Here is a 26388-nt window from a genome sequence, read left to right on the forward strand (position 1 = left end):
ATGCCAAAAATAAATGTTTTAATTATACTTTCCAAAATTTAAGGAATGTTAATCCCAGTATTAAACTTTTGTCGACATGTATATCTTTCATCCACATTTCCACATTTCCATGAATTTGACATCGACATGATAGCTAATGATATTTTCACAATATCGTAGAAAAATCCATGAAACCTAAAAAAGAAGCAACAAAGTGTCACTAGTATAGTTATAGATATGTTAATGTGTTTAACAATCATAAAATGTTAATTTACTTATTTAAAATTATTTTTTTTGAAGTTTTTGAAGTTTTTGAAATTTTATAATTTTCCATAAATATCTATGAACGTCGAAATTTTATCAATATTTTCATCGAAATTTTCGTAAAATTAAAACACTGAAAATTTTGTCGACATTGACATTTTAAACCTTGATATTTGAAGAGGTCAAATCTCAACGGGAGAGCATTTCATCGCTTTTTGTGTTTGATTTGGGATGAGAAAAAAATACATAATCGAAATACAAATTAAAATAGGCAAATCATGTTGTTAGAGATTTGAAAAATAAATACTTTGTTGGCACCTATGAAGCACAGATACTTTATGTGAGGCAAAGAATCAGTATCAGATACGTATCTGACACGCGATTTTAACGTATCTATACTTTCAGACACTTTCCAAATACGTATCTGACACGTGATTTAACGTATCTATTTTTATGCATACTTTTTTTAAAAGAAAAAAGACAAGTAACTAATCTAATCTTTCCCAATCTAAAATTAGGCAACCTATTTAAAGAGTTCACTACTCGAGTCCAAAACTAAAAGAAAAAAAACAACGGACCAAACCCTATACTAGAATCATCTAATCTCCATCTTCACATTTTAGTCCCCACAAAGTCCACCAAAATATAAACCATTTGGATATCTTCAACAATAAGTTATTCGTTTATCTTCATACTTTTCTCTCTAATCTTCTTCTTCTTCTTTGCAATATGAGTCACTTTTCTATTGCATTTTATTAACTATTGTACTTCAACATCTCATATGTGCTTTTTTTGTATTGTATTTTAGTGTTTGTATTCTATTTTGCGCTAATATTATTAACTTATATTCTAAATTTATCTATATCCTATATTTTTTAAAGAAAAAAAATGTATATTCAACGTATTAGTATCCTCATTTTTTAGAAATATATATATTAATATATATATATATATATATATAAATGACGTATCCTTCAACGTATTTCTATCTTAGTTTTTTAGAAATTGACGAATCGTCGTATCCGATCGTATCCGTATCATGTAGCTGTATCTGTGTCCGTGCTTCATAGGTTGGCAAAGAGTGCTTCTTCAAAAACTTCAAGAATTTCCTCGGCACGAACGCTTCAGCAAGACACCACCATTAGGCTACCCAACTATGTTTCCTGGAGGATCAAGAATGGTGGGATCTGAAGATTGGTAGAGAAATTGATGTCAATCTTTTAGAGAAATTCAGAGAGAGTTTTGAAAGAAGAGATGAATTATGGGTGATCCTTCTGTGTGGAATAAAAATCTTATTTATGTATCAAATAAAGAAACAACGTTAGGGAGTTAACTCTCGTCACCCCATTATTCACTTCCCTGCAACTGTAGGGGAGTTAATTCCTTGTTTTTTTCCTTTTATTAAAATTATTATTTTTACTTATTTAATTTATCTATATACATAATCATATTTAATATATAATTAAATAAACAACAATAATAATTAGTTAATTAACAATGAATTAATTAATTTTGAATATCACATATTTATTCAATTATGCATTTAAATCATTTTAAAATACATATCTCTCTTTTAACTTATAATTTTGATATGAATCTCATTCACATTAATTTTACTCTATAGTTTTAATATGAATCCATTTCATATTAAATTAATATTGGAATCTTATTCAAATATTATTCTTTCAATAAATAATTTTGATAATAAATCATATTTATAATTAATTATATACTATAATATATCAATATACATTATAATTTACATAAATCACGTTAATACAAAATTCACTTAAATAGTTTGAACAATCCAAATTATTCTAAAAATTAATTGATCATTGTTTTACCCTTAGTAAGCTAGCAGGGAGATATAATGGACCTACAGATTATAAGTTCTAACTATTCGAGATTAAATTAATTAAACTCTTTGATTTATTTAATCAACATTCATTAACTGTAGGTCACTCTACTAAAGACTCACAGCTGTACTCTTCGCACTGTGAAATATTTTTGTGTCCATAGATATAATCAGTCATTAATAAGTTGACATTTCACAAATTGCTCGTAATTACAGCTAGATCAAAATTACCGTTTTACGCTTGTAATTACTTCTTTCTTTTTAAGTCCCACTGATCCTTTAATGAATAACCTATTTATGGTCCTACTATAAACAAATCCCTCTAGGGCCAATAAGAGGAAATGGCCCCATGTTCAAGACCCAGAGTTAACACTTATTGATCCAGTCTTATACAAACTCTTTAGACAGGATACCTCTACTCACATGTCTCCACATGAACGATTTGGATCAAATCGTTTGTACACTTACAATATGGGTCATATCCATGGTGTCATCAGGATAAGACACTCAATATTATCCATATACTGCCGACCTTTTATGTTATTACATGAACATGATCCACTTATATGTCTACCACCGACTGTTCGAGCTACATTAAATAGCCTTGGATCTTAATTTATTAGATTGAGTTAATGTAATCTAATGTCGAATAAAATACTTATTATTTTTATTAAATAAATCATTTGTATTTACAAAGTACAAACTACGAGCTACACGAGATTTATGACACTAATCCTAACAATATTGATACATAAATAGGTATTTATTTGAAAAATAATCTACAATAAAGTAATAATAGGAACTAGAAAAATGAAACCATTAAAGGGTGTTTGTTTCAAGGGTTGGATTGGATCGGTTAGGCATCCTAAGCCCAACCCTTGTTTGGGACATGGATTTAGCAAGCTATGGTTTTCTATATCATTTTCTCATGGGTTTGAATAGTAAACACTTGTTTGGGAAGTACGTTGACTAACATTTGGACACCACCTTCGCGACTGCTACGACCAACTCTGGCCGCCACACTCCGACGACTACCACCGGCTAACTCTGACCACCACCTTGGACGACTGCTGCCAACCAACTCCAGCCGCCACCTCGAGCAACCACTGCCCGCCAACCTCCGGCAGCCACCTCGACGACTGTCGTTGGCCAATATCCACTGCCACCTTGGTGACCATTTTCGATTAACCTCCAGCGGCCACGGGTCAACTCTGACCACCGACGACCAACCTCTTGTAACCCCCTTCCCCCTACACTGGCAAAATTCTAACCACCAACTTCGTCGGCCAATCTTTGACTGCCACCTCCGGCAACCGCCGCCATCCAACCTTTAAAAACATTAGTAAAAATACTCTGGTAACAAATTAGACAAATTTATATATAAAAACGCTTTTAAGAAAGAATTGTAATACACATGTGTTTTTGTTTTTAATGAGTTCTTATCAAAAGTGTTTAAATAAATATGAATTTTTGAAAGATATTTTTTTTTTCTAAGTCATTCCAAACACGCCATTAGACATAGGTATATTTATTTAGGTTATATGTGTAGAAAGCCCTAATTTAATTTAATAACATTTTTATTTTTATTTTTTTTTAGTCAATTTAACTAGCTTGAAGACTTAGAATCATTTTCTAAATGTAAAGGTTTAAAATGTTTAAAACAACATAGCGACCAAATAAAAACTAAAACTCAAAATTTATGATTTTTGATTCCTCAAATGTAATTTGATAAATATATATATATATATATATATATATATATATATATAGTTTTTCAATAATTGAATCTAATATTAAAATACTAGTTTATTTTAATTTTAATTAGTGTATTATGATAAAAAAAATTGATCATTTTCAAATTAGTTAAAGTGACAAAAATGTATGAAATTTTATTTCAAAATCTAATAACTTATCTAATTATTAAAACAATTTATTAAATAAAATTATAATTTTAGTCAAAATCTCTATTTTAATTTTTTTAAAAAAATATTCTTCTAAATTTTTAGTTCATTTTAAACTTAACTATATTCAAATAATTAAGATGATAAATTTAAACTAATCTAAAATCTAACAAATGATTAAATACAATAAAATATTTTACAAATTAAAGATTTATAAATGTGCACTTCATTCCCACATTATATAAGTTTGTACTCCAAACACAGGCTTCTTCGATCCAGACTTCCAAAACCTGCACTCCAAATACAGTTTTTTTAAACTCATGCTACTTAAACCCTCCAGCTTAATCCCTTAGGTTTCACTCTCAGACTTAAGATTTCAAATATGCACGTCAAACACCCCTTTAAGTATTTAAATTAGTGGATGTGATTAAACCAAGATATTAACGTTATTAGTATTATCAAATGCTGAATTCACCTCGTTAACAAGAATATAGCTCAGCTAATATCATTTATGAACTATAGAAAAAAATAAATAAATAAAATAACAAATCCACATTAGACCACCGTTAGTTATCTCACAAAGGTTGGTGAGTAGAGACTAGAAAAACGCCACCTCATTGGTAACTTTTGTTTGACTCGAAAACTTAAAAAGACCCAAATATAAAAAGTAGTTTTTCTTTAAAATTTTATTAAAAATACAGAAATTAAAGTGGAATATTTGAAAGAATATATATTAAAGTGAAAAAAGAAAAAAGAAAAGAAAAGCGGTCAAAATGATTTTTTTACCGAAGTTATGAGGACAAAATAATAATAGAACGGCGCCACGTGTCACGGTTTTATTAACTCATTTGTCGCCATTTTGCGTGTGCGTTTCGCTGCTCTTCTCCACGTGTTCAAATCCCCTGCAGCCGAAACTATATAAACTTCTCACTCCCAATTTTTCCAGTCTTCAAATCAAAACCAAAAACAAAACCCCCAAACAAAAACCTTCAAATCATTTCTCTCTGAATCTAAATTCAAAACAATTTTTTTTTAGTCAATGGAATGGTTCGCTCAATTTTCTGATCCTCTTCCTTATTATGCTCACTGTAATTACAAATCCGAATCCTCTTCCACACTTTCAGACGCCGGAACACCTCCTCAAACGGTGGCCGCTAACTCCGATGAAGAAGTGATTCTAGCCTCCAACCGCCCAAAGCGGCGGGCCGGTCGCCGGGTTTTTAAAGAAACTAGACATCCGGTTTACAGAGGAGTACGGCGGAGGAACAACGACAAATGGGTTTGTGAGCTGAGAGAGCCGAATAAGAAGACGAGGATTTGGCTTGGAACGTACCCAACAGCGGAGATGGCAGCGCGTGCTCACGACGTAGCGGCACTCGCGTTGAGAGGGAAATCGGCTTGTCTCAATTTCGCTGACTCGGCTTGGCGGTTTCCGCTTCCGGCGAGTGATGACCCGGCTGTGATCAGGGAGGCGGCAGCGAGGGCGGCTAATGAGTGTAAGGATGAGGAATATAATGTGGGTCGGGAAGAAGACGATGGCGTTTTGGGTCAGGCGACGGCGGAGCCTAACCAACCGGATTATATCGACGATGAGGCTATGTCGAATATGCCGATGTTGCTTGCCGGCATGGCGGAGGGACTTCTTCTTTCTCCTCCATCTTTTTGTGTCACTGATGACGTGGAGTGGGATGATGTGGCCATGAGTGATGATGTGTCATTGTGGAGCTTTTAGAAGTAGTTAAAGCGAGCAGTCAACCAAGCAACTTAAATGTACAGACTTTTGTTGGAGAAGTCAGGCTTTATATAATTACATTTTTCATTTAATATAAACTTTTGTTTTTTTTTAAAAAAAGAAGATTAGACCCTATCAAACGTGAAATTAAAATTTGTATCAAATCCCACTAAAAAAATAGTATCAAATTAAGAATTTAGTTCCTATTTTTTAGCTTAAATTCAATTTAGCTTTTATTATTGTAGTAAAAGTTTTGATATAGTAAATATCATTTTAGTTTTGTTTGTTGTACTTTGAATCTTTCTTTTTTAGTCAAAATACTATTTTAGTTTCTATATTTTAAATTTGTTAACTTTAATGACGATAATTATAAATCTTAAATTTAGTTTCAATTACTAATTTATTATTATTATTTTTTTAAAAGTATTGTTTATTGGTATTTTTATTATAAATTTTGATAAAAATTATCCACATGTTTTATTTCTTTCCATGAAAATTATTATTATTATTTAATAAATTTCGATAAAAAATTAATTTTGCGGGATTCAAATTGGAGCATTAAAATCACATGGACTAAAATTAACATACTTTAAAGTATAGAGATCAAAATGGTATTTCAACAAATAATTTTTTTTTAAAAAAAATGTTAACTCTTTGCATAGTCTTTTCCATGTCATTTATATTCAACATGGCAACGAAATGCCTATTTTTGTATTAAAAATCTTGACACCATAGTAGGTTATTCTAAACATTTCAGTCATCGAAGTTATCACGCTTCAAGAATCACTCATTTATCATGTAAAAATAACTTTTATGTTACCTCACCTCAAATAGCAGTCAAAATATCCATTCAACATTGGTGTGAGGATTGATAATTTACAAGAAATGACTAAATCGTGAGAATATTTTCAAAATATAGTTGAAATTTGAACTTAAGCATTTTATTACACGTGGGAGCAAATTTGGAAAAGACCAACAAAAAGGAAGTCATAATTGTATAGCAACTGATTTATTTAAGTAAAAAAAAAGAATAAGAAAAATATATGAACCAAAAAAGATTTAATCCCACGAGAAACATTATTTTCAAATTTCAACCCAAAAAAAAGAAAAGGAAAAAGAAAATCTTAAGGGCATGGAAATTGAAATAAGCGAAAGGGTAGTCGGCAGTCAAAAGACCTTATCCGCTAAGAAGTGTAACTTAACGGAATAAAGAAATAAAGAAGAAACCCGTTTTATGTGTTGGAACCGTGGAGCACGTAGACGGCGTTTCCGTTCCGTGTATACACCGTGGCCTGAAGAAGGCGATTTTACGATTCTGCCCTTGTAACTGCCACTTTCCGTTGGATAGACAGTGTCTCTCACCTTTGCCCTTTGCCCTTTGGGGTACGTCAGAAGGTGAAGAAAATAGATCAAATAAAAATGTTCATCTCATGAGAGTGATTTTAATAAAATTGATTTATTCATAGTGATTTTAATATAATTATTTTAGTGTACTGATTTTTTTACCTTCAAAGATTAATTTAAATTGTATTGGCATATCTGGAATTCACTTTTAGAATAAGTATCTTAAGTTAAATTATTTAATTGTAATTTGTTTTTATAGAAATGCTACAAATCATGTTAATATGGGGTTTCATGCTTATACATGTGATTTAATTTAATTAAAAGTATATTTGAATTATTAATTCTCTTTCCAAAGTAATTTTAGGATATCAAATTTTTGGGGGAAAAAACATTATATTTGAGATTAAAAAAGATTAGAGAGGTAGAGAAAAATAAAAATTTAAGAGAGAAAAAATAGAGAAGTAAAGGAAATTTTCTAAGAGAAAAAAAATGTTACAAATGAGAGAAATTTAGAGGGGGACAAAAACAACTTAGAGAAAAAAATTTAATAGAGAAAAAAATGATTCAAAGAGAGAGAAATAAAGTTATAAAGATACAATTTATTTTGGGCAAGAATGACAAAAATTTAAGACGAGTAACTTTAACGAGAGAAATCTTTTAAGGAGTTGTGTTGAGGTGTTAAGTTGAATTTTGAAGTTTGTAGTTATTGGAAACATTGAAGGAAGAATGATAGAGAAAAAGGGAAAGATAGAGCTCCTCCATAAATGTGTAAACTTCAATAGTGAACACTGTTGAAACTGGTGGAATTAAGTTATTTTAACACTGACTTGTAAATTTGATGAGCCAAATATTGAATTGAACTAAAATTATCTAACTTAACTCTATGCCCTAAATAGGGGTGTTAAAAAAAATCGAAGACTCGAGCAACCCAACCCAACCCACCTAGTTTGGGTTGGTTCTAAAATAAAAATGGTTTGGTTTGGGTTTTATTTAATGAACTCGAGCAGGTCTGTTCAGTTTGCAGGTTCAGAGGACAAATTTTCAGTTTGAATCGAACCAACCCAATTAGCTAACCCAACCCATTTACATTTTTTTTACGTTTCCGTTTCTTCCCCATCAACGCACAGTAGGTCGACATGTAGCCTTTAGGGATTCGTGTTTGGCTTTTTGGATTTTCTAGAACATCTTCGTATTCATTCTCCGTCTTCTCTTCACAGTCATTCATCGTGGCTTTCGATCTTCTATTGCTTCACATCGTCTAGCGTCTCTTCTTCCATCTCGATCTTCCATTGTCTTTGTTCTCGATCTTCCATCTCCGTTGCTTCCATCGTCTGGCATCTTCTTCTTCACCATCGTGTTTCTTCACAGTCCTTTCTTCACTGTCGGTTCAGTATCCACCGTCATCTTCACGTTGTAGTCAATCAATCACGTTGGTTCATCCTCCACCGTCACCTTCACGTTACGCTGTTGCTTCACGTCGACACTGGTTAGCCACCTAACTCCTTTTTTTTTTCTTTTTGTTTTTTATATATTTATTTGTCACCAATTCACGGTTTCACCCATGCTCACAAATTTTTTTTGTTTTTCTTTATTTGTTAATATTGTAGATAGAAAACAGTGAGTTGATTGACAATGAATCACCACCTACAAATATCCCATATGCATGTTCTAAACCATCGCAATGACAGTCATTGACGAGAGGAAACCAACTAGGTCATCGTCTTCAGTGTGGGATCACTTTACAAAGATAGTCTAACATTGAAGGTATAAGATGCAAATGTAACTACTATGATAAAGATTATACTCGTGACACTTCTTCATGTGGAACTAGTACCTTATGGAAGCATTTGGGAAAATAATGCAAAAATTATCCATTCAAAGAGCAACTTGGCAAACCATACTAAAGTTTCAACCAAATAAAATTGATGTTAAAGGTGCTATCAATATGAATTTTTTGTCTACTGCCATTAGTCAACAAAGAGTTAGAAATGCATGTGCTAAGATGCTAGTATTGTCTAAGATACCATTTAGATTAGTAGAGACAGAGGAGTTTAAAGAATTTTGTAATGTTGCATGTCCTAAGCTTGATATTCCTTCAATAATCAATTGCTAGGGATATTTATTAGGTGTATGTGAATGAAAAAAATTGTTGAAATCAACTTTAATCAAAAGTGGTCAAATAATGACCCTAATAACAAGCACTTGAACTTCCTTACAGAACATTAATTATATGGTTCTTACAACACATTTTGTTGGTTCTGAATGGAATTTATAGAAAAGAATATTGAATTTTGTCAAGTGCCTAATCATAAGGGAGAGACAATTGGTAAAGTAATTGAATGTTGTTTATTGGATTGGGGTATTGTAAAGTTTTTCAATTATTGTTGATAATGCAACTTCAAATGATTCGAAAATCTCATATATAAAGATAAAACTAAAGACTTGGAAGTCTCTTATTTTAGATGGTGAACTATTGCATATGAGATGTTGTGCTCGTATTATGAACTTGATTGTCAATGAGAGATTGAAAGAATTGCATGATTTGATAGCTAGTATGCGAAGTGTTGTAAGATATGTTAGATTTTCTCCTAAGCGATTGAAATTTTTTTTAGGGTTTGTTGGACATGAAAAGATTGAATCTAAAGCCCTTGTTTGTGTGGATGTGTCTACAAGATGGAATTCAACATATTTGATGCTTGATCATGCTTTAAAATTTGAAAATACTTTTCATGATTAGAAGAAGAGGATGGAGATTTTATACATCACTTTATTGAAGACGTGAATGGAAAGAAAAGAAAGGGCCCCTCCGACCTTAGCCGATTGGAACCATGTTAGAACATTTGTCAAATTTTTGAAGTTGTTCTACGATCTTATATTGAAGGTTAATGGTTCAACTTATGTTACTTCTACTACATTCTTTCATGAACTTTGTGGGGTTCAACGACGTTTAATAGGTTGGAGCCAAGATGTAAATAGTGTGATATATACTATGGCTTCCAATATGAGAATGAAATTTGATAAGTATTGGAGATCTCTTGACAAGATGAACAAAGTGTTGTTTCTAGCTATTGGGCTTGATCCACCATATAAGTTGGATTATGTGTCCTTTTGTTTCATAGGTACCTATGGGGATGAAGTTGCTAGAACAATGACGGAGGAGGTGAAAGTTAGTTTGGTGCAATTGTATGAGTTTAATAAGACAAGTGATTTAAGTGGTCATGCTTTTGAACAACCATGTCACATAGTTGAAATAAGTGAGGATTGTGATAACATGGAAATGGATTTACAGTCAGAATACAAACGAAGAAGAAAAGAGAAAAAATTGAATGAAATAAGAAATGATGTGGAGAGATATTTGTCAGAATCTAATGAGGACCTGATAGAAAATTTGGACATTTTGAATTGATGGAAATTAAATGCTCCTAAATGAAAAGTTTTACCACAAGTTGCTCGAGATTTCTTAGCTGTACTAGTATCAACAATTGCTTCTTAACCAACATTTAGTACAAGAGGTAGAATGCTTGACTCTTTTAGAAGTTCTTTAAGTCCTAAGATGGTGGAGGATTTAATATGTATACAAAATTGGCTGTGAAGTCGATGTTATTAGATCTTACTCCACAAATTGAAGAATTGGAAACTTGTGATCAAGTTTTATCAGACATATAATGTTACCTTTTATATCTTTTCTCTATATTAATATATTGAAATTGTGATAACATTCTTATATAATTTATTTTTTAAATCTTGCTTAGGGTTCAAGGAGCAATGTAAGATTACAAACGAATGGTTTGAAAAATTATGAGAAAGTTTCTCAGAGAATCACTTACAGGAAGTGGATTTTGTGGTAAGTGATCAATAAAAAAAAAATTACAAAAACTTTTATAGTACTCTAATATTTTCATACATATATAGGATCATGAATGGATTGTTCAAATCTATTGGTTGCTGTTAAAAAATTCAATTGATTGCTTTTTTTAGTGGATTTTATGGACACTGCAGTCGTATTTATAGATTTTGAAGATTTTTGTAGACATTATAGTATTACTTATAGATTTTGTAAACATTTGAAAACATTGTTATCTTTATTGTGAATTTTGTAGACATTATAGTATTTCTTGTGAATTTTAGAGACTTGTTTTGTTCTTGTAGATTTTGGATATTGTTATTGTGGAATCTTATATTTTTAGCATTTTTTATTGGTGAATCTTATTTTAATTTGATTCCATATATGTTTCTTTTATTTCAATGAATATTATAATAGTTGTTTCACATCTTTGAACATTATTAGATCATTGAACATTTTCAATATGAGGTCATGCGTAAAGAACTAAGATCCTCTCAAGCTTTTTTCAAAGAGAACCGATGGAACCAACCCAACTCAACCCAACCCATTTTTTTACAGATTGGTTTGGTTTGGGTTCATAATTTAACCAGTATTAGTTTGGGTTAGAAAAATACACAAACTGAAGCATAGGATTGAGCCTAAAATATCCCTAAACCCAACCCAACCATAAATACCCCTAGCCCTAAACACCGCTTAAGAGGTCGTTTGGTTAGAGGGTTCTTAAGATGGGAAATAAAAAATGCTACTTTATGATTTATGGGTTAATTAGCATTTATTTCGCCATAACCGAGTGTCGTTTTGAGTTTCATGCATGCATATATTTAGTAACGACCTAACTTAAGTCCTAGGGGGTCGGGTCGTTACATATAAATACCCTTGTATTTTACTTATTATATACACACAAAAAAAATATACAAAATACATTATTATTTCAACTTGGTATCAGAGCTTAAAATTATGGTTTGACATTGTGGTTCGTCCACCGCCAGTAGCCATTTTTGTTCGTTCGATTCTCGATTGTTTGATCCGTCGATCTCTGTTTATTCATTCGAGCATTTATCTTCTTCGTTCTTCGTCCGTTCGGGAGTGTACGTCTCGATTTATGAGGATTTGTATAACGACCCGAGTTCAGAAGAGGTACATAAATGAATCGGTATCACATCCGAACGAGAGGAATCTTGAGGATATGAAAGTATGGTTAAGAAAGGCTTAAAAGAATTGAAAGCTCCTACCTATACCAACAAGGTGCACCTTCTTTTTCGGTGGCTCAATCATAAGAACTTCGGACCCGTGTTGGTTTATGAGGACAACTTTCACTTCTAGAAGCATTCAAGGCAAGTGAGGATGACATAGCCAGGTCGCAGGGGAATGCCGGGGCCATCAGATGCCGAATCCGGATTCCGATTCCTGGTCCAAATCCTAGGCCTGAGGTGTTAGAATTTGTCTCCAAATTTAAGCACCATTTCATATCTGTTTTTGATCCCATCTGTTCTGGTTTGTTCATTCGTGGTTATCGTCCTCAGATCCAGTGTCGTCTCAGATCCGACCAAATTTATCAATTCTCCCATTCTAGCTACACTGCACCAATCCTGTCCATCGAAGCGTCCTTTCGTGGAGACTTGAGTCGAGCCAAACCATTCCTCTAACTAAGTCAAGCCGCATCGCGTCGTACGAGTCAAGCCGAGTCGAGCCATATCTCTCAACCAAACCAAGTTGATCAGTTGTTTAATCTGGTGCCACTTGTGAATTTTTCTGTCTCTGTTTATTTTTCTTTGTAATGGAAAAAATTTATATTTTTCGTCCTATTAGCACTATGCTTCATGGCCCCAACTACATCATGTGGGCTTATCAATTGAAGAGTTTCTTGATCGAACATAAGTTATGGCAGATTGTTATCGAGGATATTGCTCAACTTGTCAAAAGTGACACTAAAGAAGATAACAAGTTTATTAAAAGATTAGAGGATTGGGATAGAAAAAATTACTAGATCATCACCTGGTTGGATAACACTTCCAGCCATTCATACCCAATTTGATGTGTTTAGTACTGTTAAAGAACTGTGGAATTTTTTGTCTACATGGTTCCAAACTATTGGTCTAGCTCACTACTATCAGTTGCATATTACTCTAGTCAACACCGATCAGGAGGCAAGACAATCTATGGATGAGTACTTAGCTATTCTTCAGCCCATTTGGACTCAATTAGATCAAGCCAAAATTAGTCTGATTATATGTGACTCATCAAGGTTCTTATGGGGCTCCAGCTAGAATATGAATCTATTCGGGTTGCCTTGTTACATCGCAATCCTTTGCCATCTCCCGATGTTGCATCTAGGAAATTCTCTTTAAGGAAAAAAAATACTTGGGATGGTCTTTTCGATATCATCTAATGTTGCTCTCTCCACCACTGATTCACACTCTTCCACTGAGTAATTTTTCTGCAAAAATTACAAATCCCTTGGTCATAAGTTTTCTAATTGCGCTACCATTGAGTGTAGGTATTGCCACAAGCGTGGACATATTTTAGACAGTTGTCCTATCAGACCGCCTCATCCCCCAGGTTATATCAGTAAATCGAAGAATTTTTCTAAGTTTGACTCTCCATCTATTGTTATTGTTGCCATATTTTCTGATGGGACATCTTCCACCCCTTCGAGTCTCCAAAGCAGTGATCTTCAGGATTTTCTCAAACAGGTGTTATCTTCCAATTCTCTTACTCTTTCTATCATACCAGGTACATCTTGGCTCCTTGATTCAGCTTGTTACAATCATATGACCTCAAATATTTCTCTGTTATCTTCCTCCAACCCTATCAAATCTCTTCCTCCCGTTCACTCCATTGATGGTAACCATATGACCGGTTTTCGTATTGGTACTGTGAATACACACCCATAACCTTTTTTGATACCTACCATGACCTCAACCTAATATCTAATCTTGTTTCTATTGGTCAATTGTGTGACCTAGGACTCACTACTTTCTTTTTCCCTCATGGTTGTTAGGTTCAGAATCCGTGGACGGGTCAGACGATTGGTACGGGTTTAAGGAGGGCAGATTATTTGAGCTCACATTCTTTTAGCCACTCGTTCTCCCTCCTCTGTCTGCTATTGTAGCTGATACCAATATATATCAATGGCATTTCCGTCTTGGTCATGCATCATTTGACAAGCTTCGTAATTTAATTTCCGTTGATAGTTTGAATAATCTTTTGCAATTCAATTCTTTTGACTGTTTACATTGCAAACTTGCGAAGTAACCTACTCTGTCTTTTTCTACCTCTACTTCATTATGTGATACCCCATTTGGTCTGGTTCACTCTAATGTTTAGGGTCTTACACCTACTTCTACTGTCAATGATTTTTTATATTTTGTGTTATTTTTATTGATGACTATTCCTGTTTTACCTAGATATACTTTCTTAAACATCATTCTTCCCTACCTCACATCTATATTGAGTTTGCCAAAATAGTCTACACTCAGTTTTCACGCACCATGAAAATTCTTTGTACCGATAATGCAACGGAGTATAAGAACTCTCACCTAATTTCTTTCCTCGTCAACAGGGTACTCTTGTCCAACGTTCGTGCCCTTATAGTTCTCAATAAAATGATTAAGCTGAGCGTAAACATCGTCATATCCTCGATTTTGTCCGTGCTCAGCTTCTATCCGTGTCTTGCCCTGAGAATTTTTGAGGTGAGGCTACCCTTACATCTGTTTATGTCATCAATCGCCTACCTTCCGCAGTTGTTTACAGTCTCTCCTTTTGAACGATTGTATGGTACCTCTCCTTCTTACTTTCAGGTCAAAGTCTTTGAGTTTGTGTGTTTTGTTCTTCTTCATTCTCATGAACATACAAAACTCAAACCCTAGGCTCGTCCAAGTTATTTTCTTGACTATCGAATAGAGCATAAAGGGTTTTGATGTTGGGATCCTATTTTTAAAAGGTTATCTCCCGTCATGTCACGTTCTGGGAGCATCGTATGTTCTCTAGTTTTTCTTCTTTTCATGCTTTCATCACTATACCCTCTCGTTTTTCACTGATCCCTTTATTGATTTCTTCCCTCCTTGTGATCCTTTGCCTGACTTTTCCACTCCGCCTGTCTCTGAGCTTGATTCATCTTCTTCCACTGATGCATTCCCGAATCTACCATCTGCCCCCAATGCGGTACCAGAACCTACTCTAGTTCGTCGATCCTCCCAGGTAAAAGAAATTTCTCATTATCTCAAAGACTATCATTGCTTTTCCATTTCATGTCTTTGGTTGAATCTTCCTCTTATCATGAGGCCTGTACTAACCCTCGTTGTCAGCAAGCAATGAACGACGAACTTCAGACTTTAAAGAAAACCCATATCTAGGATTTTGTTGAGTTGCCTTCTGGTAAGAAACCTATCGGATGTAAATGGATCTATAAAATCAAGACTCGTTCTGATGGGTTCATTGAATGTTGTAAAGCTTTCCTGGTAGTCAAAGGGTATTCTCAGGAGTATAGTATCGACTATGAAGGAACTTTTGCCTCTATTGTCTGAATGACATCTGTTCATAGTTTGTTAGTTGTTGTTGCTGCTAAACAGTGGCCTCTTCTTCAAATAGATGTCAAAAATGCTTTCTTTAATGGTATTCTATCAGAAGAAGTTTATATGAAGCCACCGCCTGGTGTCTCTTCTCCACCTCAAAATGTTTGTCTCCTTTAACGTGCTTTGTATGGGCTAAAACAAGCACTCTGTGTCTGGTTTACAACTTTCAGTGCCACTGTCACCCAACTTGGGCTTGTCTCTAGTGCTCATGATTCCACTCTTTTTACTCATAAGACTCTGCATGGTGTTGTTCTTCTACTTTTGTTTGTAGATGACATGATTATTATTGGTGATACCTTCATGCTATATATGATCTACAACGTTATCTGGGAGAACATTTTGAGAAGAAAGATCTAGGACCCCTCAACTATTTTCTTGGTCTTTAGATCTCATCATGTTATGATGGGTATTACTTATCTCAGGAGAAATATGCGTCTAATCTTTTGGCGTGTTCTGGTATCATTGATGTTATCACTGCACCAACACCGATGGACTCCAATGTTCACCTGACTTCTTTTGATGGTGTTCCTCTCGAGGATCCCACTCTGTATAGGCAACTTGTTGGCAGTCTCATCTACTTATCCGTGACCCATCTAGACATTACTTATGTGGTTTATGTGGTCAGTCAATTCATGTCTGTTCTTCGTACTATTCATTTCACTGTTGTTCTTCATATTCTGCGTTATGTTAAAGGCACCTTAGGGCATGGTCTTCAATTCTCTTCTCAGTCCTCCTTAGTTCTGTCCGGCTATACTAATGCTAACTAGACGAGTGATCCTACTAATAGACAGTCCATCGTAGGTTACTGTTTTTGTCTGGGTGATTCTCTCATCCCCTGGCGGAGTAAGAAACAAATTATTGTTTCTCGTTCCAACATAGAGTCAGAATATCGGGTGCTTGCTGATGTTACTTTCGAAATCATATGCCTTCGTTGGCTCTTGGCTGACATGGGGGCTCCCCAAGCCTCTACTACTATTTTTTATTGTGACAATCATAGTGCTATTCAGATTGCTCATAATGATATTTTCCATGAACGAACAAAGCACATTAAGACTGACTGTCATTTTGTTCGTCATCATCTTCAAAGTCCTACCCTACGCCTTCAAGCCATCTCTATGACTGAGCAACCGGTCGACATCTTCACTAAAGCACTCTTTCCTACACACTTTGGTCATTTATTTGTCCCTACTCCCTCGCCTTGAGTTTGAGGGGGAATGCTAATATTTATGGGTTTGTTGGCTTGTTACGTATTTGTATGCCTAATTTTGTGGGTTGTTTTTATTTATTTTTTAGTATTCCTCTGTATATAAATATCCTTGTATTTTATCTATTATGAACACACAAAAAGAATACAAGGTACATTATTATTTCAACTATCTAATTATATAGATTCGATAAAATAAAGGGATGGGTTAGAATTTAGGTCTAAGAGTAGTGATTGAATAAAAAAGTAAATGAACCTTTTTTTTTTAGTATATAAAAATAAGTGAACTTGATTTTACGTGATACACGATGAGCTTGTCTCATCCATATTTTTTTTTAGCCTTTTTAAAAGTGACATTGGATATATATATATAAATTAATTAGTGCAATTTCCATGTTCGAAAAAGAAAAAACATAAGGGGTGTGGTCCAATTTTTTATTTTTTCCTTACCAATACTTGACATTTGAGGGACCATAGTCCAATCGAATACCACAAATAATTCAATCATTATTGTCAAAGCACTGGTCGGTGTCCGTACAGTTGAATATTTCTATAAATTAGACTTCAAAATATAAGTATAAATATGGATGGCCCTCTTCTTTGTTATATCCCCATCAAGATTCAATGTCACAACATGGCAGGAATTGGTCCTATCATCCATCTAGTTAGTCTTTTTCAAAGTGTCTTATTTTAACAATTTATTATATAAATTTATGTTCTAATATTCTTTACAAAATAATACCATTCAATAATTTCAATTTAGGATATAAATATATTTTATTGAATATTGTATGAATTGGATATAAATATACAAAAAGAAAAATCAAATTAGGAAGCAAACTTAGCTAATTTACAACTCACGTAATAATTAATACATATATAGTAACAACCTCGATTCAAGCATCAATGAAATAAGGTGTCATTAATAGTTCCATGTTGAACTGCAAAATAATAAATCGATTATTTAAAGTCTATCTTTATTTCCAATATTTTTCATCATTTTTCGTCTAAAATATAAGTTTAAATATGATTTTTAACGACATTATGAAAATTTTTTAGTATAATTTTAAAACTCGAAAATAGTTTCTTTAAAAACTTTTATTAAGTGTTTACAAAATTAAAAAAGTAAATTAAATTAAGAGAATGATTACTAAACCACGTTTAATAACTATTTATTTTTTTTAATTTTTAAAAATTAAGTATATAAACACTATTTCTACCTATTGACTTGTTTGCGTTGTGGTTTACTTTTTAAGAGTGGTTTAGAAAACTAAACCAAATGTTAAAAACTTAAAAAAAAAGTTTAGACAACTTTTTTGGAATTTGGTTAAGAATTCAAGTGTTTAGTTAGAGAAAAAACTATGATAAAGAAGTTATAACAAAACAAAGCATATAATTTACAAAAACAACAAATAAGAAATAAAATGATTAATGGGACTTAAATTATGTTCATATGAGATTTTCAGAAAAATTTAATTTATTGAATTTGAAATTTATATTTATATCAATTTCAATATAATACAACGAGTAATTTGATTGGTTGAATTTGAACTTTGTATTTGTATTGACTTCAGTATAATAAATCTCTAATAAATGATCATTTGATACTTTCTCTTGAAAAGTAAACTTGCCTTGAGGACTTTGGCACTTGTTGTCAAGGTAAGGATGATTGATTTTAAGGAATTTTTCTACTTGTTACTGATGTTGACTTATTTTAAGAGCTTTGCAGTTTGTTCTTGAACATGGATTTGTCTCGAGGATTTTGTAGCTTATTCTCAATGTTGATTAGTCTGGATAGCTTTTCAGCTTGTTCTTGATGTTATAGTTCTAGGGCTTGGAAGTTAACTCATTTTTTAAGTGCTTTTGGTCTGCAAAGGCGTGTTGGATTATCAGAAATTTGGAGAATGTTCTTCTACTCTGGATCATCTCTACAGTTTCTGACTTTAAAAGCGTTGGAGAGTCTTCTGATCTTCTGGAAATCTGCTAAGCTTTAGTATTTAGATAATCTGAAGAGCAAAAATTGATCATTGGAGTTTGATAACTTCAGAACTTCGGTCTTCAAAATTTGGGGACTTTAGTCTTCAGAGATTAAGAGCTTGAGGGGAGTTATATTCTTTAGATCTTTAAAGCTTCAATTTTCGGAAATTCTGATCTTTAGAGCTTAGCCTTCCATTTTCTCGACCCCCTCAAAATGAAGGGTAAAGCTCCTATTTATAGAACTTTCATGGCTTAAGTGAATTTAGGCTTTGTTAGTCCATGGATATGATTTTGGGCCCCATAGGTCTTTTAGCGAAACAAAGGTTTTTTTTAGCTCAATTGAACCTAAGTCCAAATATTAATATTTAATTGATTTAAAATTAATTAATTCAATCCGACAATTAAATATCATTTGGACTTGTCAATTTTTGTCTTCAATTTCAATTTGGGACATATTGACCTTAGTTAGAATTTGAAAATTTGGAGGTAGAGAAATTCAAGAAGTCGAGCATACATATTATAAACCATTGAAAATAACCAAAAGATAAACAAAAATAGTTGAATTTAAAAAAAAAAAAAAAAAAAACATGTATTTATTTTTCCTCCAATAAAAACAAGTATTCATTATTTCTACAAAAAAAAGTAAAATAAAAGACATGTAATTCATTATGTTGTCGAGGATGGGTTGAGCATCATAAATGCATCAATTTATGCGCATTAAATTTATCCTTTTTTGTTTGAGTACACATCAATATAAATATATATATATATATATATTGAGTACACATTAAAGTAATTTCAACAACAATAAGTGTATGGTTAATTTGCATTATGTAGCAAACCAAACTTATACTTTAATTAAACACCTAATTTACGCCTTTTCAACGACCCAAAAATCAAAGAAGGGGAAAAATGGAAAAATTAAATCGAAAGGCTAGAAAGTACAACCCAACTTTGCCTCACTGTTCATTATTGGAGCCATTTATTTAGGTTAAATTATTATCATTTTTTTTTTTTAAGTAATTTGACGAGCATTATTGATTACGAGATCTGTGGTTCGAATCCTTTTATCCCTTATTGTACTCAAAACGATATTATGGAATTTCAAGTTTTGTATCTATTGAACTTTCAAAAATTGTATAATAAATCTTTGAACTTTTAATTTTGTGTCTAGTAGATCTTTGAACTTTAAAAGTGTCTAATATATCCTTAAATATTCAATTTTGTATCTAATAGGTCTTTCTAAATTTTTAGAGGATCTCACATTGGTTGGGACAACAAGAAGATGCCGGTTTATGTACTCCTATCTTCCATTGTAGGTTTAGGCTCCTACCTAAATTTTAGAAGGAGTGGGGAGGTATACAAATGGGCGTTTGATGGCCTTTTCACATGTGTGCATACTGCCACCGTCCGTCGTGTATGACGTGTGGGATAATAATTATCCATTTTTTTTGCTCGTTAACAAGCGCATGTTACTCCATTTTTCAGTTTCATCGTTGGCCTTCAAGGCTTTTTAATAAAATGTGTTTCGGTTCTTTAAATACATAATTTTGAAAATAATCGCAGTTCTTCTGCATTTTCTTTCTCAACTACATGTTTTTTCCTACCTTTTTTGAGCACATTCTAGAAGGGTGTTAGCATTTTCGATCAATTTTCAATACAGTTTTGATCAAGATAGATTGTAACTTAAGCATGCTATCTACTCTCGATCTCACGAATATTGCAAACAAACACCACCATCTTTCCCATTATTTTTAGAAACGAGAATCGTGCAGAGGTGTGGTCTTGCACTTAAAATTGGCATGAGGGAAGGAGAAAAGAATTAAGAGAAATTTTCTTCTCTATAAAAACTCATCTACATAATACAAAGAGCCAAAGAAACCAAAGAGAGAGCGAGAGAGAATAGTTTTCTCCTTCTCACCCAGTTTGTTACGTGAGATCTTGGGAAAAGAATGAGTGGGGGAGTTATAACTCCCTCCCCTTTAATTTAATTAAATTCAAATTCAAAAATTAGAATTTAACATATATATTTTAACCATTTAATATATATATGTATATATATACAAACTATATGTTATATCACATATAATATATATAACCTATAGTTAATGTTATATCACATATAACATAAACCATAGTTTATTATTCTCTCAAATAACCTAAGGTATTAATGTGAATCACGTTCATAATAATTTTTATCTATAGTTTTTATATGGATCACATTCATATAAATAATAATTGAATCATATTCAAATTATAATACCTCTCAATAAAGTATATAAATTTAATATTATTCATATTCATATTAATTTTAACATATATTCGTAGAATTAATATTTGGATCATATTCAAACATTTATTTCTCTCATAAAACTATATAAATTTAATATAAATCATATTCGCATTAAACTTTAATATATAGTTTTTATTTAATCATATTCATATAATTAATATTTAAATTATATTCAAATATTTATTTCTCTCATAAAAATGTATCAACATACATTTATATAATGTATCAATATACATTACTTAACTGTATCTTATACAATTAATTTCCTTTAATTGATTTGAACAATTCAAATCATATCAAAATTAATTTGATTCTCATTAGTCCTCATTGAGCTAACGAAGAGACCTTATGGACCTATAGATTGAAACTCCAATGATACGAGATTAATTGATTAAACTCTTTTCATCAAATTAATCAACATTCATTAACTGTCAGTCATCTCCACTAAAGGTCGACAGCTAAACTCTTCACACTATAGATATATTTACGTGTCCATTAGATATACCAATCAATAGTACGTTGACCCTTCACAAATTGTTCGTAAGTACAACTGGGTCAAATTATCGTTTTACTCATGTAGTTACATCTAACTCCTTATGTATCACTAATCCCTCTAGTAAATAATTAGTCATTGTCCAACTATGACTGAACCCTCTCGAGCCGTGAAAGGATGAGGTGTCTCATTGTTCAAGCCCTAGAATCAGCCCTTAAGAGAGAAATTTATCTTTTTAGCCTAACTATAGGAAATGAGTGAACTTCTTCTTGTGTAACTGTGTTCCCAGCTCCTCAATCAGATGAATCCCAAAATGGTAGGCTTATTGAGTCGACGAAGTTAGCCACTCTTACCCGTATAAATCAAAGGATCACCCTCATAGGCAGGATTTCATAACTCACTCAGTATTAAGGTCAAGTCACCTATGGTCATCCTAGTAAAATGTAAGTCTCTTCTAGAAATGACGTTATAAAGAGAGACTTAAGATTTCGTGGTCCAGTCTTTATACAAACTCTTTCGTATAAGATACCCTCGTTCACATATCTCCACAATAATGATCAGGATCAAATCATTTGTAGTACTTTACAACAATTGTAATAACTACAACGCGGGTTGTATCAGTAGTGTTACCAGGATAAGACACCTAACCTTATCTATATACTACAGACCATTTAGGTTATCACATAAACATGATCCACTTGTATGTCTCCACATATATGTTTAAGTTACATCAGATAACCTTGGATCTTAGGTTAATGGATTATTGCACAAGTAATATAACATCAATCAACCATTGATAAAACTAACATAAAACTATGAGGTTTTAGGGCATACACCCCAACAGGTAGATCCTTTGAAGAAAGGACTAGTTAGAGAGAAGGTTTTCAAAACGTCAGAAAGAATGGGAGTCATGCCTATAGAAGGATGAATCACTTATGAGGAAAACCCAACCTGTAGACTGAAAATCCCAAGAAATAGGTTCAAAGGGTAATAACTTATCACAAGTGATATGAAGTGAATCATGCTAAAAACAATACAGAGTTCCTTTCCGATGACCCAAAGTTTTGACATGATATCCTGAAGCGATGAAAGGTTGAACTCAGTTCTTAATGAGATCTATACTTGATTTCAAGTGGAGTACCAAGCTATAGAAGTACTTTTGATAGACTCACCTATAAGAATGTAGAAGTTGGGGTCGCTTCTTATAGAATTTTAGGCAAATTCTCTAAAGTGTTCACTAAACTTGGCCTTAAAGGATGAGCTTTCGAACGACACCCTAATAATGTTGTATGTGAGATGCTATTAGAGATAGAATTCAAAACCAAGAGTTACTAAAATATATTCTAAATCATCCTCACTATACAAAGATTCAAGTCGTAAGACACCTTTCTTATGTTTTTAAAATTTTCAAGTGGGGGATTACTGGTGAAAATTCCTTATGTTTTAAATAATTTTTTTTTTAAAAAAAGGTGGAGAATTCTATATTGGTTGGGACTATAAGAAAATGCCTCCTTATTTACCCCTACCTTTCCTTGTGGATGGCCCCAAAGGATACCCAAATTTTAGAAGGGGTGAGAAGGTAAGCAAATGAGGGTTTAATGGTTTTTCCAAACACGAGTGCTGCCACCTCCATCCGATCAAGCGTAACGTGGTGTGGCATGTGGGATAATAATTTTTAACATTAAAAAAAAGATTTTCTTTAGTTAAGTTTTTAAATTCCTCAAGAAAAATCATTTATTTTTTTCCATTTAATAATCATCCATTTTTTTGCCCGTTAACACGCACAAGTTACTCAGTTCACTGTTGGCCTTTGCGCACATTACTCCGTTTTGCTTGTTCACTATTTGCCTTCAAGGCCCTTTAATTAACTGTGTTTTAGTTCTTTGAAAATACATTATTTGAAAATAACCACAATTCTTCTATGTTTTCTTTCTCACTCGCATTTTTTTCCTATGTTTTTTTAGTACAGTCTAGAAGGGTATGAACATTTCTGATTGGTTTCCGATGCAGTTCCAATCAAGACAGATTTAATCTGGGCTGTTTTATCCTGTGGATGACGTGACATTCTTTGCAAGCATAGTCTAAAAGAGCATAACCACGAAACACCTTAAAGAGAGCTTGATCTGCAAGTTAACCTTTCACATGTTTCTGTTTTGTAGGTTTTGTTTGTTGCTGCTAATTTCTAAGCTTCTATACCTGTCACTTTTTGCCAAGTAGCCGTTTGAACAGTCTCAAATGCATTTTATTTTAAAATTTTCAGAATTGGTCATACAAAATTAAAAGTTTATGATCTTAACTAGACATAAAATTCAAGTTTATATCAAATAGATTAATTACGATTTCCTTAAATTTGCTTGAATTGTAAGGTAAGTCATCACCATTCATTTATGATAAAACTTTAGCCCTAGATTTTCTCCGTCCCATTCATTGCCAACTTCCATAGATTAGAGTAGATAGACGGAGTTTTTCTTTTTTTTCTTTTGCATTATACTTCTTCTCATATGTTTGGTTGATGTTTTGGTTTGGTTTGGTTGTCAACTTGCTATATAATAGATAAATATGTTGCATTATTGATGTATTTTGCATGCTTATAGACTATATTTCTGATTGACTGATAGACTTTTAACCGTTAGAACTTTATCATTCTCTATTAATGATAAATTTCATTTAAATCGAAATCTATAACAGACAAACTTTTATCACTAATTGAAGTATGTCGATGATAGATTGTGAATGAAGTATATTAGGTTTTTATCATTGATAGACTCAAATTGTGATTGTAGCTTGAACTTGCTCCTAGAATATGCACAATCCCACTTCTAAAACTAACGATATTGAGATGCGCTAGTATACTTTTTACAACTATTTAGGACATACTGAATTCAATTGATTTTGATTTGATCTTAAAATATTAAATAAGAATAGATTGAATGCAAAATCACATAAATCGAAAATCTAAAATGAACAAACCAAAATACATTGAATTTGATAAAATAATACAAATTACAATTTGACTTCAACAGAGACGTTTGTATTTAGGAATAATAGAGAAATCAAAACCAAAGTTACAAAATCACTATTTTGATCCATGGTGCAAATTCTTGAACACAAAAATCACAATGGATTGAATACAAAGTCACCAAGATCGAAATCAAAATGTGAAAATCACAACGGATTGAAATTAATAGAATAATAAAAAATATATATAGATTATATAATGCCAAAATCACTCATTCTTTATGTGTTTCTCATTCACTTTCTTCAAAACTCATATACACGGTTTTCATCCAAAAAAAATACAAGAAATTAGTTACCTAAAATACATAAAATTAATTCCTTAAAAAATCCTCCTAATTAAAGATTGTTTGTTACCTAAAATACATAATTAAATTTAGGAAATATAATATATTCACGATAAAATCTTGGAGGAATAATAATATAATAATATTCCTAATATCCCTCCTCAAGTTGGAGTGTGGAGATCTCGAACGTCGAACTTGTGAAGAAAAAGTTCAAATTTTGCTTTCCCCAACGCTTTTGTAAAGATATCTGCCACTTGAGCTCGGGTAGAAACATATGACGGGCAAATAATCTCCTCAGTCACCACATCTTGAACAAAATGGCAGTTAGGCTCAATATGCTTTATTCATTCGTGCAAAACTGAGTTTTGACCAATATACAAGGTGAACTGAATATCAATATACAACTTCATACCCTTCAGATGTCGCAAACCCAAGTCACCTAAAAGTTGCTTAAGCCATTTTAACTCACACACTGCTGCCGCCATTGATCTATACTCAGCTTTTGCAGAAGATCTCGACACTGTTTGTTGTTTATTGGTTTTCCACAATATAGGTGAACAACCAAGTAACACAAACCATCTTGTTAAAGAACGTCGTGTGGAAGGACAACGAGCCCAATCTGAGTCACACCACCCTTCTAAGCAAAGGACACTCTAACTACGCAGCAAAATTCCTTATCCTGGACTCTTTTTTAAATAACGAACGAATCTGAGAGTCACTTCCCAGTGATACTCCTGCAGTTGATGCATAAATTGGGACAAAACATGAATTGAATATGTAAGATCAAGTCATGTAATAGACAAGTAAATCAATCTTCCTACAATACGTCTATATGGCGCCAGACTGGAAATAAATTCGCCTTTTGCAGAAGCCAAATTGTGATTTTATTCCATGGGAAAGGTCGCAGGCTTTGCGCCCAAAAGGATAGTTTCAAAAATTATCTCGAGCATGTATTTTCTTTGCAAAGAAAAATTCATTTTGAATTACGAGTTACCTCTAGCCCTAAGAAATATTTCAACACTCCTAAATCCTTCAAATGGAAGCATTTTCCAAGATAATTTTTTAAGTATTCAATGCAGTTTATTATTATTTTTCATGCCACAACTCGATATGGGTTGCTTTGAACACGGACAAACATCACAAGGTTTATTATTTTTCCTACAAGAATGACTCACAACTGGAATATTCTTCAATATTTTTTCTGATGGATGTCCCATTCGTTGATGCCACAACTCGAACGATGAGTCATCATCCAATGTCAAGACCTTCACTTGAGACACACCACAGAAAAAATAAAGTCCATCCAATTGTTCACTCGCTCCAATCACCTTTCTCGTTAGTTGGTCCTATATAACACAAAGATTATTAGTGAATTGTACCATGCAATATTATTCATAAATTAATTGAGTCACAAAAATTAAATTGCATGTTAATTGTGGGACATAAAACACATTATCAAGTTGTAATCCTCCTGACAGTTCCCTCTCGACTCGCTTCTACCATGTTTCTGTCTGGCAGCCTCACCGGACAATGTTTCACCTTTTAATCCAACTAAAATTATTGTTCTTACCATATAACTGATCTTTCGTTACTTCAGCGAAATCGACCAACCCCTGTGAGGTTCTT

General features: G+C 32.7%; 1 protein-coding gene across 1 annotated transcript; it reads left to right on the top strand.

The window, feature by feature from the left end:
- The first annotated feature begins 4932 nt into the window (after positions 1-4932).
- On the top strand, positions 4933-6022 carry LOC120092445 (dehydration-responsive element-binding protein 1E-like). Its single transcript, XM_039050533.2, has one exon. The coding sequence runs from the start codon at positions 5039-5041 to the stop codon at positions 5729-5731; it is 693 nt and encodes a 230-aa protein (XP_038906461.1). The 5' UTR covers positions 4933-5038; the 3' UTR covers positions 5732-6022.
- Positions 6023-26388: the final 20366 nt, after the last annotated feature.

Source organism: Benincasa hispida, chromosome 12 (assembly GCF_027475165.1).
Source record: "Benincasa hispida cultivar pf3 chromosome 12, pf3_genome.v1.1, whole genome shotgun sequence".
Classification (NCBI taxonomy): domain Eukaryota; kingdom Viridiplantae; phylum Streptophyta; class Magnoliopsida; order Cucurbitales; family Cucurbitaceae; genus Benincasa; species Benincasa hispida.

What these genes read in the sequence shown, in the direction of transcription:
- LOC120092445 (XM_039050533.2), top strand. Translation starts at nt 5,039, where the DNA reads ATGGAATGGTTCGCTCAATTTTCTGATCCTCTTCCTTATTATGCTCAC.